At 42.3% G+C, this 14,045-nt stretch overlaps 1 protein-coding gene across 1 annotated transcript in view; it reads left to right on the plus strand.

Annotated features, from left to right (window-relative positions):
* The window catches only part of faf1 (Fas (TNFRSF6) associated factor 1), a 59,496-nt gene that overhangs the window by 26,645 nt on the left and 18,806 nt on the right, over positions 1-14,045 (plus strand). The window contains exons 9-13 of the mRNA XM_076727018.1: positions 2,564-2,659; positions 2,833-2,956; positions 3,083-3,146; positions 3,246-3,327; positions 10,313-10,467. Of these exons, the coding sequence (XP_076583133.1) occupies positions 2,564-2,659; positions 2,833-2,956; positions 3,083-3,146; positions 3,246-3,327; positions 10,313-10,467 (521 nt within the window). The remainder of the gene's footprint in view (positions 1-2,563; positions 2,660-2,832; positions 2,957-3,082; positions 3,147-3,245; positions 3,328-10,312; positions 10,468-14,045) is intronic.

Here is a 14,045-nt window from a genome sequence, read left to right on the forward strand (position 1 = left end):
TATGGGGATCCTCTCGACAGCCGCTGTTAAGATTCTCACGTTTGATTGCCACTCGATTGGGGAACAGGCAGAATAGACTTGGGGCCATGCCTTCACATCCTTAAAGCTCAGACCCTGTATGTCTTTGTCTGACTCAGTACCTACAACTCTCTCTCAATGCTAATTCAACTCTCCGGCCTGGCACCCATCATGTCTCAAATGGACATAACTTTCCCTTAAGTCACTGTTGTTGTTGTTTTTTCTTTCCTTTAACAAGACGTATCACTAACTTCCTTTACTTTTACTGTTGGGGGAATGATGTTTTTGTTCCATTACTTTGTAATGTCTGGAATAATATGAAGAACAGAATGATCTAATAAACAGGAGTACTAAATTAGGCGGAGTTAAGTTACATGAGCAAAGACGAGGCAATTCAGTTAAGTGTTCTTCGTAGGTGTTCCAGGGATACTCTCTCTCTAGTCGCTGTGACATTTACACACGTCATTGTTAAGAGTACACTCGCTACTAATTGGTTATACACAAGAAATACAATCTGTTTCATCTATTATCTGTGTGTAGTCTTCTGTTACTGTGTCTGGGGTGACTGACTGTTTGAGGCCTCGTTTTAACTCACAGGGAATCAAAAGTCATATTTTTCATATATGTATTTGTTGTATGTTTCACTTTTGGCTTGTTCCTTTAGCGGTGATGTCATTCTTGGTTTGTTTAGTTTCAACATAGCATGGCAGTCTAGCCACTGCTTTTTTTTGAGCGGTTTTCTTTGCTTAAGACAACATGGAGGAGGAATACTCATCAGGATATTATTCATTCTCAAACTGTCAGGGGAGATACTGCGTTTCTCATGTCTTCTCTTTAGTTTCTGAGCTGGTGGGAATGTAAGACACAGTGGTCAATATTATAATCAGTATATCCCTAATCAACTTTTCTTTTTCAGGCTGCAATAAATTGTAAAATTGTTGTTTCTCTCCTCGGGACCAGTGAGATCTGTATGTAAACAATTAATATAATTTCACACATGAATTATTTCTAAGGGACAAAGAATATGGTTGCACCCAGTATACACAGTGTACAGTGTTTTCTGAAAAATCAACGAGGAAGTTGTTCATGGATCCAAAAAGCAGCCCCAGATGTCTGCTGTTGGTTAATCCAGTGAATTAAACACCAGAGAAGTCAAGGTGCTTCATCACATAGATGCAAAAATCATGTAAATTTTCAATATTACCTTAAAGCAGTCCTGCTCACCCAAAATGATCTAATAGACCCAACAGCATATCATCTTTATGGTATATATCATCATACCCCCAACAGTCGCTGCACCTAGTCTTGCATGTAGTTCAACCATAACTGTCAAAATGTTTTTTGTTCAAATATTTTGGTCTTCTGGTTGCAGCGAACTTACTTTCTGACACTGAAAACGATAAGGTGGAGTGAAAAGACGGAAAAGAATAGACACCAGATATTTCAGTTCTTATCAGTGCTAAGTACACAGCAGTACTCACTCGCAAGTCCATGTTGCTGACAAGGTCTAGTGGTTACACTGTTCAGTCCCGCTATAGAAGCTGAGGCCACCGTGAGGAACCTCTATTTTAAAAGAGACAGAGGGAGAGAGAGAGAAACTCCCTGCGGTCTGTGTAGCCCTTTTCAGACTCAATTGGCGTTGCATGTAATCGTCTCCTGATTCAACCACGTCCAGCTGCTCTTTGTGTGTCTCAGCACCTGACAATGGAGCAGATCACAGGACCTCTGCAGGGGACGAGCAGCTTCTCTGCCTCTTATCACACCCAGCCTGCCTGCCCTGCCCTCAGCCATGTTGTTTAGAGGTTCACTCTCCCAGAAAACTTTTTGCGTCTGGATTTTTCACTTAGCTCTTAACAATTAGTACATCAGGTAATATAGTGTTGCATTATTGTGACAAGAGTGTCAGTGCCTTCAAGCTGCAAGTCATGATGTGATTGTATGATTGCACACCGCTTTTTAAAAGCGAGGCGTCTTTAGTTTCACACTTCCTGCAACCGCCTTTCCTGTGTTGTCGATGTCCCTTGGGGTCTAAGCCAGGAGACACCACCTGTAATGAGTCCCTGCTGAACGCTGACATTTTCAGTTCTGCCTTTGGATTTTGCAGCTCATTAGTCAGGTGTTCTCGTACTACAAACCATTATCACTCTAACAGCTACTGCAGGTGTACCAAAACCTCATCATGACTCCTCCCTGATTAGCGAGATGAGCAGAGCCGTGTTTGATAAAGTATGTCATGATATTGGCCGTGCCTCGACAGCCTGGGGAAATCGAGTCCTAAATAGAGTGTTTGAGAAGGCACTGTGATGTGAGTCAGCTGTGATGTTTGTTTTGTTCCGTTCAGAGTTCAGTCTAAGGAGTAGTAGTGAGTAACATTTACCACCCCTCTCTACCCCTGATGAACACATAGGACTCTGTTTCACTTGATGCTAACTTTGTGTGCACTAAGATTGGGCCAGTAATCACATATGGTCTAAGACTGCACACAACTAGTTGCCCTTGCTTATTAGATTAGACTTAATCAGTTTCATTATTTTTCTGTTTATAGATGACGCTAGCTGTCTCTGGGATCAGCTATCCTTGCCATCACCTCAGTGTTTGTCGAAGGTCTTCACCAGCCAATTCCCAGGAGCCCACAGAAGAGGTACACACACACACACACTCACACACACTTTCTCTAAGGATCAGTGCTGTGGATTAATTTCTCCCTGGGCGCTGTGTATACATGCTAACTCATAAAACCTGGTAACGAAATACTTCTGTTAATGACTTCTGCTGATATGAGTCTGGTAATTAATGGCTCATTTATGTTTACAGTGTGCGGATGTCCATATGGTCAGCGACAGCGAGGGGGATGATTTTGAGGATGCGTCAGAGTTTGGTGTGGACGATTCAGAGATGTTTGGAATGGGCTCCTCTACCTGTCGGAAATCACCTATGAGTACGTACATTGGAGCAGCTTCATAATGTTAGAGTAGGGTTCTTAATTGTTGCTTCATGTACTGTATTAAATACCGGTGACACGCATCCAAAGCTTGACCATAAAATGACTTTTGTCCCCTTACAGTGCCAGAGAATAGTGAAAATGAAGCTGATGCCTTACTGCACTTTACTGCCGAATTTTCTTCAAGGTGAGCAAAGCATCAGGTGCTTCTCATGTTGATTCAGAGGACTGGCATGCATGTATCAAAGTGCTCATGTACTGTTTGTGTGTTCTGTATGTCCTGTAGGTATGGGGAGACCCACCCAATGTTCTACATCGGGTCTTTGGAGGCAGCGTCTCAAGAAGCCTTCTATGGCAAAGCCAGAGATGTGAGTAAGCTGATTGACTGCTTGAGGCCTCAGAGGAAGGTTTTTTAATTTATTGAGAAACTGTAACGGGTAACAAAATCCTATATTTCTTTTAATTTTCTACTTTTAATTTTGACTGTGTGTAAGATGAGATACTGATGTTAGCTTATCCTTTAGCACTGAAGTCATTCCTGCTTGGTGTAATCCAGCCTCTCCTTCTTCTTCCTCCTCCTCCTCTTCTTCTTTTTTTGAGTAGTTTTCTTTGCTTAAGACAACACAGAAGAGGGACACAGACTGAGCAGGATATTATTCATTCTCTATCTGTCAAGGGAGATACTGTGTTTCTCGTGTCTTCTCCTTCATCACTGAGCTGGTGGGAATTTAGCACACAACGGTCAATATTATAATCAGCATATGCTTAGTCTACTCTTTTCAGAGCTGCAGTAAATCGTAGAATGGGTCTTACCTTTTTGAGGACCTGTGAGACAGAGTTCATTTTGTTACTTTAGCAAAAGCTCCATGTAAACATATACACAATGTAAAGATGGAAAATAATAATAGGACAAGGATTTTAGTACTTATCAAATCAAATTATCTTTGTTTACATTTATATTGAATTTCAGAAAATGTTCAGTCAAGTTCAACTTTTTTTTTTTTTTTTCTGGAACTCTCCACAACGAGACGTGTGTTAATTTAAATGCAGCCTTATGTGGCAAAGCCAGAGATACATAGAGACCCATACCTATACCTATATACAGGGACTAGACAAACAATATAAACACCAAGAGGAAAAGAACTTACTTTAACTCTGAAGTAATGATGAATATGATTACTGTAACTCATAATGATTATGAACACTGCCAAAAATGCAGGACATGTTGAGCTGAATGCCAGTTAGCAGTATTTGTTTTCACGGTCTAAACAGCATATGCCAAACGCAGGCAATTTGAACTGACGAAGAGAACAAAATTTAGCCATACAGTGTTTAACTTTATTTGTCAGCCCCCTGTGTCGTGCTGTGTGATGAAGGCTTCATAGCCACATTAATATCATTTCATCAAAACCCCCTTCAAATTTTCACCCTGACAGCTGAGGCTTTATTTATAGCTGTCCACTTTCCCCCCTTGTTTTTTGGCTTTTGTCCTTTTAAGGATGCTTGTATCAACTGACAGCTTGTGTGGATTATAGCCTTATTAGACTGTGAGGACACAGCAAGATGTTAGGGGGGTTCAGATCACCAGGCACACAGAGAGGGAGGGAGGGCGGAATACAGGATGGTTGGGCTGCAACACAGAGAACATGGTCTGAAAGGAGAGGAGGGTTTAAAAAGTCAGAGTCAGAGGAAGAGACTGAGTGAGAAGAAAGAGAGGAATAAAAGCACGAGAGGTCGCAGGATATGTTTTAGGGATGGAGAGAGTGTGAAATACACAGAGATGGAAAAAACCTGAAGAGACGCTTGGCTTCTCGCCTGCTTCCCAGCTGATCTCCTCTCCTAAGCCAGCGCAATATGGCCGATGTCTCCCTGGTGTTCGCACACTCTGTACTGTACCACTGTGCTCTACAAAGCGCAGGGGCGAAATAGTATTCATTTTCACTGTATTATGTTTTATTCTGGGTGAGCTTGATTTAGTCTGCCAACTGTGCCGTGGTTAGAATAGCTTTAGGGAAGCTGCGTATGTGCGAAGAATTTTGCATGAAAACAGAAGCTATTTGATCTGTTCCGTGTTTGTCCTTGTTTTGTCACAAGCGTCCTAGACGACAGGCCAAAACATGCTGCATTTGATGGTTTCATTACACAGTAGCATATGTGCACGATTACATCGTCCCTTCTCCCATCCCATCCCTGCAACCATCCTGTGCTTTGCTCTTTGCCTCCATCTGAAAAGGAATCTCGTTTTTGTGTCCCCATCGTGGAAAAAGCCGACTTCATTAAGGGGATATTGGAATAGGGCAGATTTGACTGAAGGGGCACTACTCAGTGGGTTTATAAACAGAGGAATCAGTCTCACTCTCTCAAAGCCTGGGAGAGGCTAATCACTAAGCAAAACACTACATTTGATGAAGTGTTTCTGAAGGTGTGTGTTGGGGGACTGTTGAGATAGACTCAATCCATCCTTAATGAAAATGCTTTGGGCTGCAGAGCTGAGCTGAGCTGAGCTGAACCCTCGTGGGGATCAGTGGTTAGTCAGAGCGTACAGAGAGATAGGCCACCCATCACTAACCACGATCCTCACTAAATCCCCATCAACGCAGTGGTTAATCACTCTAACCCCACTCTCCTCCTCTCTCCGCTCCTCTCTCCTGTCTGCCACACACAAGGACACATCAAAATTCATAGCCTTGCTGGAGAGGGGAGTTCAGGGATTTATCACCGCCAAGTATCTGCTTTAAAACCCAGCAATAGCCTTGCAGAGTCAAGGGGATAGAGCACTGGTGAATCAGAATGGCATATGGATATATGTATATTAGGTCCGAGCAAGGGCTGAAAAACAGAAGCAACACTGAATTGATTCCCCTCAATCATAAATAGATTGATTAAAAGTTAAATCAATGTAGTCTCAGTAAAACTGCAGCAAACTAAGGCATTAATATCCTCTTATGTGAATATATTTGACATATGTTATGTACTGTACTCCAAGAGTCTCCCATAGTCTAAAGATGCCTGCTTAGCTTTAAGCATCTAATTCAAAGCCGATAAGTAATTTGATTAGTTTAATCACACTTGGGAAAGAGTTCAGAACTTGATGCTGTGTCTGTTATAAAGAACTAAAGTACTTTCAACAGGGTGTGGAGAGCTTCCTGTGTGGTTGGTCATCGATCTGAATGTGTTTTCCCACTGTGTGTTCATGGTCATTAGATCAGTCATTTGAGCTCTTCATTTTGAAGTGTTTGCTTTTCCAGACTGAGCCTGACATCTGTAGAGGAATCACTATCTGGACTTCTCTGTCCCTGCCTCCCTCTGTACCTTTCTGTGCACGTCTGTATCTCGTTCACCACTTACCTCTGGCTCTGTTAAACATGCCGCGCCTGTGATTAAAAGCCTTGTGTTAATGTGATACAAGTATCACCCAACCAGAAAATGGGCCCTTGATTAATCCATTAGTCTATAGTGTCTGTAAGAAAAATATACGGCTTGTGCCCCAGAGTCCCCCTTCAAAATCCCCCAATGAGGCTTCAAATTAAAAAAAAAAAATACTCCAGACTCTATGATAGCGTCACATAGACTAGATGAATAGGATAAATTCAACCATATACAGCTAGAACACAGTGAAAACAAAGCATTGTTCCTCCAGGACTGTGGTGCTACATAGAACAAAACAGGAGAGTACACAGGATTGCATAAAGTGCATATTTGCAACCATGTATAAAGCAGTGCAAGATTGTGCAAAATCACAAGAGCTGCAAAAATGATTACAGAGACAGTGCAAAGTTAAAACTGTTAAGAATAGTTAAAAACTACTGCAAATGTAGCATAAGCTGTTGTACAAACAGCACATTGCCTTGTATATATTGTTCGTCTGTTTGTGCCGATGCTTTGATTTCGATTGGGTGAGAGTGGCAGGAAAGATGAACGATGTGACTCTTAGAAGATGTAACACAGGACCCGAAAGCATCAGTTATACAGTACAGATGTATACGGCGACATGAGACAAGATATCACCTGGGATTTTGGTGATACTAATATTAGCTGTCCCTTAAATGCAGAGCACGCTCCCCAGCTGTGAGTGTGACGTCGTGCAGAGTAACACTTAACAGTTAAGAGCTTGTGATGTGGGATTAGTTTGGAGGCACTGCAGAATTTTTAGGAAGAAATATTGTTCTTGCTGTGGGCAGGACACTGTATTTTCCATCAAATTATGAAAGATTTTTTTATAATAACTTTAATCTAGATGCTCAAATGAAATGGTGAAAATAAGTACAGTACTTCAGACTACTTTTTCTTTCATTTAAACAGTGCACACAAAGGTTCCTCCATGGCCTTGGAGATGATCATGATTGGTTGGAGGGTAGTGCCATCACAATTAAAAGTTAATACTCAAAGCTTGAGGGCCCGTTTTAGCTCTGAAAAAGGCTGTGCCGTCCCCTAATTTTTGTAGAAATAGTTTCCAGTACTGGTTAACAATCGACAAAGCCTCCATTTAAAGAGTACATTTTCACAAAGTACTGCTACTTCTGCAGTGATGTCTAGCAAGTGCCAATGGTGTTAGTGGGATAATTCGCTCTGAACAGTGCAGTTAAAAGTGTGGCCTGCATGTTTTAAGGCAGATCATGGATTATCCCTTAAAACATTGCAACGCTTTCTCTGTTGATGATGCTAGTGTGTGAGAACTGTGCTGTTTCAGGAGGAAATCTTACTCAGGTAATTTGTTTGGTATGTTTGGGGCCAAATTATTAAACTTTTTACACAGACTAATAGCTACTATAAGGCCTAATAATACTTTATGGTTGGCTCTGTCCAGTTCAGCTTGGCTTCACTGTGGTGTCTGATTTATGGGGAGGTAAGGCCAAAACCTAGCATTGTAGCTACAATGCAGTGAATAAAAAAATCTGTTTTATTGATCACAGATATTCAACTTTCCAGAGGTCTCATTTAGAGGGACACCACAACACAATACAAAATATTCAGGTCAAGCCAGCGAGGTATTGTTTCACTAGAAAAATATTGTCATTGTACATGTGGATTAAAAATTATGATCAGAACTCTACATTGACCTACGTTCAGGGAAAGAGGAACATACAGTCGGTGCTGACTCAATGCAAACACACACACACACACACACACACACACACACACACACACACACACACACACACACACTCACACACAAAGCAAGCTTAGATTTAGGTGAACAGGTGTGTGGACGGGGCTATGGGGTCACTATCTCGCTCAGGTTGGACCTAGTAATTTAGCTGAACTGAAGGATTTGCTCCTCCCTGCTAAGACAGGCAATACAAAAGATCTGACTTGAAAGCAGAGAGGGAACAGAGGGGTATGGACAGTTTAACTAAGATGAAGGAGTTCAGTGTGCCAAAATGCCCGCTTTGATTAGTCTTTACACTTGCTCTAATTGAGCATGCATGTGTGTGTGAGTCCTTCACTTGCGGTTAAGTTTGTGCATCTGCGCATGTGTGTCGGGACGTCAGTGTTTGAGCGTGTATCAGCTTGATTTATTTAATTTTTTTTTTTCCACGTTGTAAAACTCTCCCTCCCCTCACACTCATTCCTCTCTCCAGACTGAATTTGCTTGTCTTCTCAGCATGAGTGTTTAATCTTTTCAAGCCGTTGAATCGGCCCAGTGAATGAGTCCGCGGCTCCTTCTCTCTAGGAGCCCTGGAGATTATTCTAAAGCACTAATCGTTGAGCAAACACAGCAGTGCTCTCCCATTCCCATTCATCACAGGCCACAGTATAGCACAACTTCTTCTTTCACTTCCCCTCACGTTTTACGCCCTGTGTAGATTTTTTGCTTTTTGGCGTGCGTAGCCTAGATTACTGCTCCTGAGAAACAGACCTCTTGACTCCCCCTTCACAGCCATGGTTAAAAATGCACTAAGCGGAGACCGAGAGAGTTTTTCTTATTTGTTCTTTTATAGCAAGAGAAGTGACATGTAATTTAGAGAGCATTATTTCCAACATTGTCCCCTGGAACCTTTTATGTTTGTGGGTGTGTTTGTTTTTTAATTAGATTGTCAGTAGGGAGAATCTGCCAGGCTTATATGATGGTGTCAATATCCTTGGATTTGGAGCTTCGTCAATATTGTCTGGCCCTGCCGCTACTAACCTGAACAGGCTGCTGGCATTTGGTGTAAAATAAATAGAGTGATTTGTCTGTTTTGTTTTCTCCATATCTTCGTCGCCTCCAAGAGAAGTTTTATTTACACCCCTCTCCATTTGATTTTGCGTGGTATTTGCTTTTTTTGCCAGTTGTGGCCTTGCTGTGGTCTGCAGAAGTCATGCTGGCTCTGCACCCAGCGGTCTCTCGTGTCACTTTATAGTCATGTAATGTGGAAATGTCTCTCCAGTGATGAGACACTCACACGTGGCTGAGAGATCTCAGCACAGATCTGCGATTTTTTTCGTTTTTATCATTTTACAGACTTGTGGGTTCATTGTTTTCTGAGATGTTTGTGTTAAAGTTAGTCGTCAAACTTGTAACCAGTTCGCTCTCTTTTCCTCAGACTCCTGCATCCATGTATTAACAGCCAGCTATACTCTTTGTTTTGTTTCCTCGACCACTGAATCAACTCCCAATGAAAAAACTGAAGTCATTTGGCCTTTCCACTTCGAGACAAACGTCCAGAGGGAATCAGTGGTGCATTTTATTCACAGCTTTTCTTTCTCTAACCTCTAAAGCCTCTTTCACACAAAGTTCCCAGTAAATTACTGGGATAACCTTTCAGGCGCTGCTGGTGATTCTCACTCTTCACACGTGCAGCCACATTCAGGAACATTTCTGCCTCGCACCTTTTCACACATACCGTGGCAATTCCGAATAGGTGGGGCAAGGGTCAGTCCAGCAGATGGCAGTAATGCAACACTTATGGATGCCAAACGGCTCAAAGCTCAACAGAAGAAGAAGAAGCTGGGCGAGGCTGTACGGGGGCGCAGCGGAAGACGTCTCTGATTATTTTCAGGAATTTCAGACATGATTTTTCATGATTTACTAACCATGAACAACTCGCTGATTGAAATCAATCATCAGCAGAGTCTTGTGATTGGTTCACTCGCTCCTCATGAAAGCGTCTTTGGTCATCCCTTTACATACTTATCCCTGCAGTGTTTCGCCTTTCATTCACAACACAGCCGTCCCGGCAGTTTCCCTGAACTGTTACTCGGTCTTGAGTTGGGAAATTGTCAGTACAGATTTCCCTGAATATTGATCCCATTGCTCCCATTCACACATGTGCCCATGCAGGAAGTGTTCTCATACATTGCAGGGATATATTGCATGTGTGGAAGGGGCTTAACTTGCTTTTCCTCCTTCTTTTCTCCTCCTCTGCACAGAGAAAGCTGCTGGCCATCTACCTCCACAACGATGACAGTGTTCTCAGCAACGTCTTCTGCTCCCAAATGATGTGTGCTGACTCCATTGTCTCCTATCTGAGCCAGAACTTCATAACATGGGCCTGGGATGTCACTAAAGAAGCAAACAAAGCCAGGTATCAAATTTTGATTATTTTCAAGTGGCTTGCTAGTCCATAGAGCTGCAGGATTTATCAGCTATGTCATGTTGTATTTTGTTCCCTGATCTCTGTGCGCCTTGCTGCCTTTACTCAAAATTGCACTTGTGGTATGAGTAAAGACAACTTTGTTCAATGCGTTCTTTTGTTTACTGATTGTATGATATGACTTTTGAAAATTAATAACTTTTGAACCTAAACCCACCCCATTTTATTTGGTACACCGGTACGTGGTGGACACAATAATAGAAAAGCCTAAATACAATCAACTTGCCTTGAAATACTACTTTTGCGACACTTCTAAGGTCTAAATTTTGTTGATACTGTGTCAGACAGAAATGAATTCAACTTAAGTAATGTTTCACAGTTGTAATTCATGGAGCTCTGCATTTGGATTACATTGTAGTATAGAGTTTTATTGTTTTGTCAGCCCCCAATATCAAGTCGTTTTAAGCACCAACAAATCCAAACATTAGATACAGTTTTAAGCCTCGGTCCACGAAACATTGCTGCTTGAGTGATGTTCAGTGTAATTCAAGTTATCAAATATTTACATTTAAAAACAAAGGTGAACATGTTAATGATGAGTCATATCTGAAACTGCAGTAACACATGGATTATGTTGCTGAGTCCAGTGGTATTTCCTGGCCTTTGAGGGTCAAAGTGAAGCTACACATGGCGGCCAAAAGCTATGAAACCCAGAATGTTTAAAAAAAATTTAATTGCCCGTTAAGCACTAAATGAGTTCCCTGGGCCTCTCTGAAGTGCTGACACCTGTCAGAATCATATCATGTTAAGTGTTGCATTTTGCCAACTGTTAAGTTAAGCAGAGCAATAACTGAACCTCGAAGCCCTGACTGCATGCTCACTTCTTATGTTTTATTTATGTGTGACTTACTGTCTCAGGGAGTGGACTGTTTGCATAGTGGTTGTGTCTAATAAAGAGGATATGAATGTATTTCAGGAGGAGAGCAGCTTGACTGTGTGCTGAGGACACTGCAAACTGCCAGGATACCCTGTTAATGAAGCTGTTGCTGTCTTTTTCCACTGTACTCATATTAAAATGATTACATTTCTATGTGTACAGTGAGCTTTTAGGAAATCACCCAAAACGTTAGTGTGGATGGAACCTCATTTGAGACATAAACAACGTGTTCAAATCTATGGGCGTCAGTGTGGATGTGTCCTTAATTGCTGGCATTCAGTTCTCACTCCATTGCTCACACCCTGTATCTCTGTCTTCTCATTCTCTCTTCTACTTCATTCTCTTTTTGAAGCTCTGAGGTTGCATGCTAACAAAAGGCGTTGTGTTTGCATGGTGAGGCCCCTGATTGGGCAATCTTGACTAAGCTGTCTGAATAGAGGGTCAGTGGGAGACGAAGGACTCCCTTGGAGTCCAAACATCTCTATCTCTCCATTTATGCTCAAAATGCTGGTGCAGCTCCAGCAGTCTGTGTTGGCAACTGGCAGGTCTGTGCGACACCTGTTTATTGCACAGCTTCTGATGCTAGGATGGATATTTATATTTGGATCGTAACTTTTGTAGAAAAATATTGAAAAACAATTTGAAGGTAAGTCTAGTCTACAGTGTGTGATAGACGATCAGATCCCCTGCACGTTCAAGTGTTGTGCTGTGGAGAGGGTGGAGGTAAAGGTGGACCCGCTGAGGGTTTGATAGGGTTTGCTCATTACCATTGTGCACAGGGCAAGCCTCATTACCCCCCTGCTTCCCCTCATCTTTCTGCTACATCTTTTCCTTCTCCTCTCTCTCCTTCCTGATCCTTCCATCTTTCTTTATTTCCCACCTCTTTATCCCACTACCTCAACTCTCTCCCTCTCCCCAGAACCTCCAGAGTTAAGCCTGCCCTCTGGTAGCAGCCATTTAAGAAAGACTCGCACCCTGACCTCACCCCTCCATTATTTCTTTTAAGGAAATTCCCTCCTTCCTTCATTCCACGCTCCTTTCTCTCCCATTGGCCTCCTTTGCTTTTTGCCCCAGCTGAGCCTTTTTATTGCACATTAAAAAGCAGGCAACATCTGGAGCTTTTCATCACACACAGCTAGTCACAGCTTTGCTGCTAACGCATGCATGCACATGTGCACACTCGCTCACTCACAAACACACTGCGTCTCCGCATTCTCACGCTCTCTGGTTGATCCAAAGTGACTGGTGATTGGCACCAATCACGCAGGCTGTTAGAAAGGTATCCTGATATTGTGTGTGGTTGTGCGTGCGCGAGCGTCTGTGTGCGTGCATTTGTGTGTGTTGAACCTGCTGATATTGGAATGTGCCTGTTGCTTTGCTCTGTATTCTCACAGGCCTCCCAGTTAAATGATTAATTATGCATAAATGCAGTTCCGCTGATTGGATGCCAGTGTAATTGTCACCCATGGGAAATGAATCTGATATATTGTACAGGTGCTGTATTATCATCGCACATGGCAAATATTTAAACTATCAGTAGATAAACGCACTGAAAGTAGATCAGTTTATCAGTGTGTGTTATTCTTCCTCAAATCTATTACACATTTTATTTCATGCTAACATATCTGCACAAGCACTTCTAAAAAGTCAACTAGAGTGACTTTATTTTCTTGCTAATGCCTTTTGTAGAGATTTGGACCTTCAACAGTATACATGGGCCTGACACAGTAGTCTGAATACCTGTACAATGTAATGCAGTCCAGTACGATGACCCAGCAATACAGGTGTTCATGTGATTGTTAATGACTTTTGAGTCTTAACGGCCAAGAGCAGAGATCCACCAATGTGCAGACCTGTTCTGAACACTTGACTTCTCCTCTTGACGTTTTCCAACCTGAAAACATAACCGGTTTAGAGGGTGAACAAAATGTCATTTTCAAATCAAAACATGTCCGTGTTTGCTCTGAAACAAAGTGTGTGTGACACAGTGAGCATCCGGTTCCCATACGAGCTCCCATACAGGTGGCTGGCAAAAACATTCCCTGCAGTGCTACTGTACAAGCCTGACTCATCAGCTGCTCGGTGGAGCAAATGTCAGGTCCAACCAGTCTGCTCGCATCTAAATGCACCACTTTGATGTGAAGATATGTGATGTGACAGACCAGGGAAACATTAACTATTTTAGCTGTCGGGATGTGCAGTGAGCGATGGCAATGGGATGGGTGACAAATTAGAAGCTGTCAGTCACATTAACCACCGGAGCTGAGGCTTAATCTCATGTTAGCTGCGAGTTCCGTGCAGGTGTTTCCTCTACATTTAGTTACCCCTGAAGGATTTCAAAGGCCACATGTCTGGTACAGACGAGGCTACATACTTTACCATGTTATATTATGGGTGGATGAGACCGTGCTGAACTGTTCACCCTTGTTTTTGCAATAGCTTGACTTCCTCCTGCACTCAGTGTTGTGTCCATACTTGTTCTATAGGTGGATTCATAAGTGCTTCATATCTTGGTTACAACACACAGTGTCTGTCATTGTTTTATACAGAGTGGATACATAGTAGGTTTGGGCTGTGTTTCCAGCACGAGCTGTTTTTGTGTTGTGATGATTTTTGCTGTGGTGGACTGACT

This window comes from Chaetodon auriga, chromosome 3, assembly GCF_051107435.1.
Source record: "Chaetodon auriga isolate fChaAug3 chromosome 3, fChaAug3.hap1, whole genome shotgun sequence".
In the NCBI taxonomy this organism is placed as follows: domain Eukaryota; kingdom Metazoa; phylum Chordata; class Actinopteri; order Chaetodontiformes; family Chaetodontidae; genus Chaetodon; species Chaetodon auriga.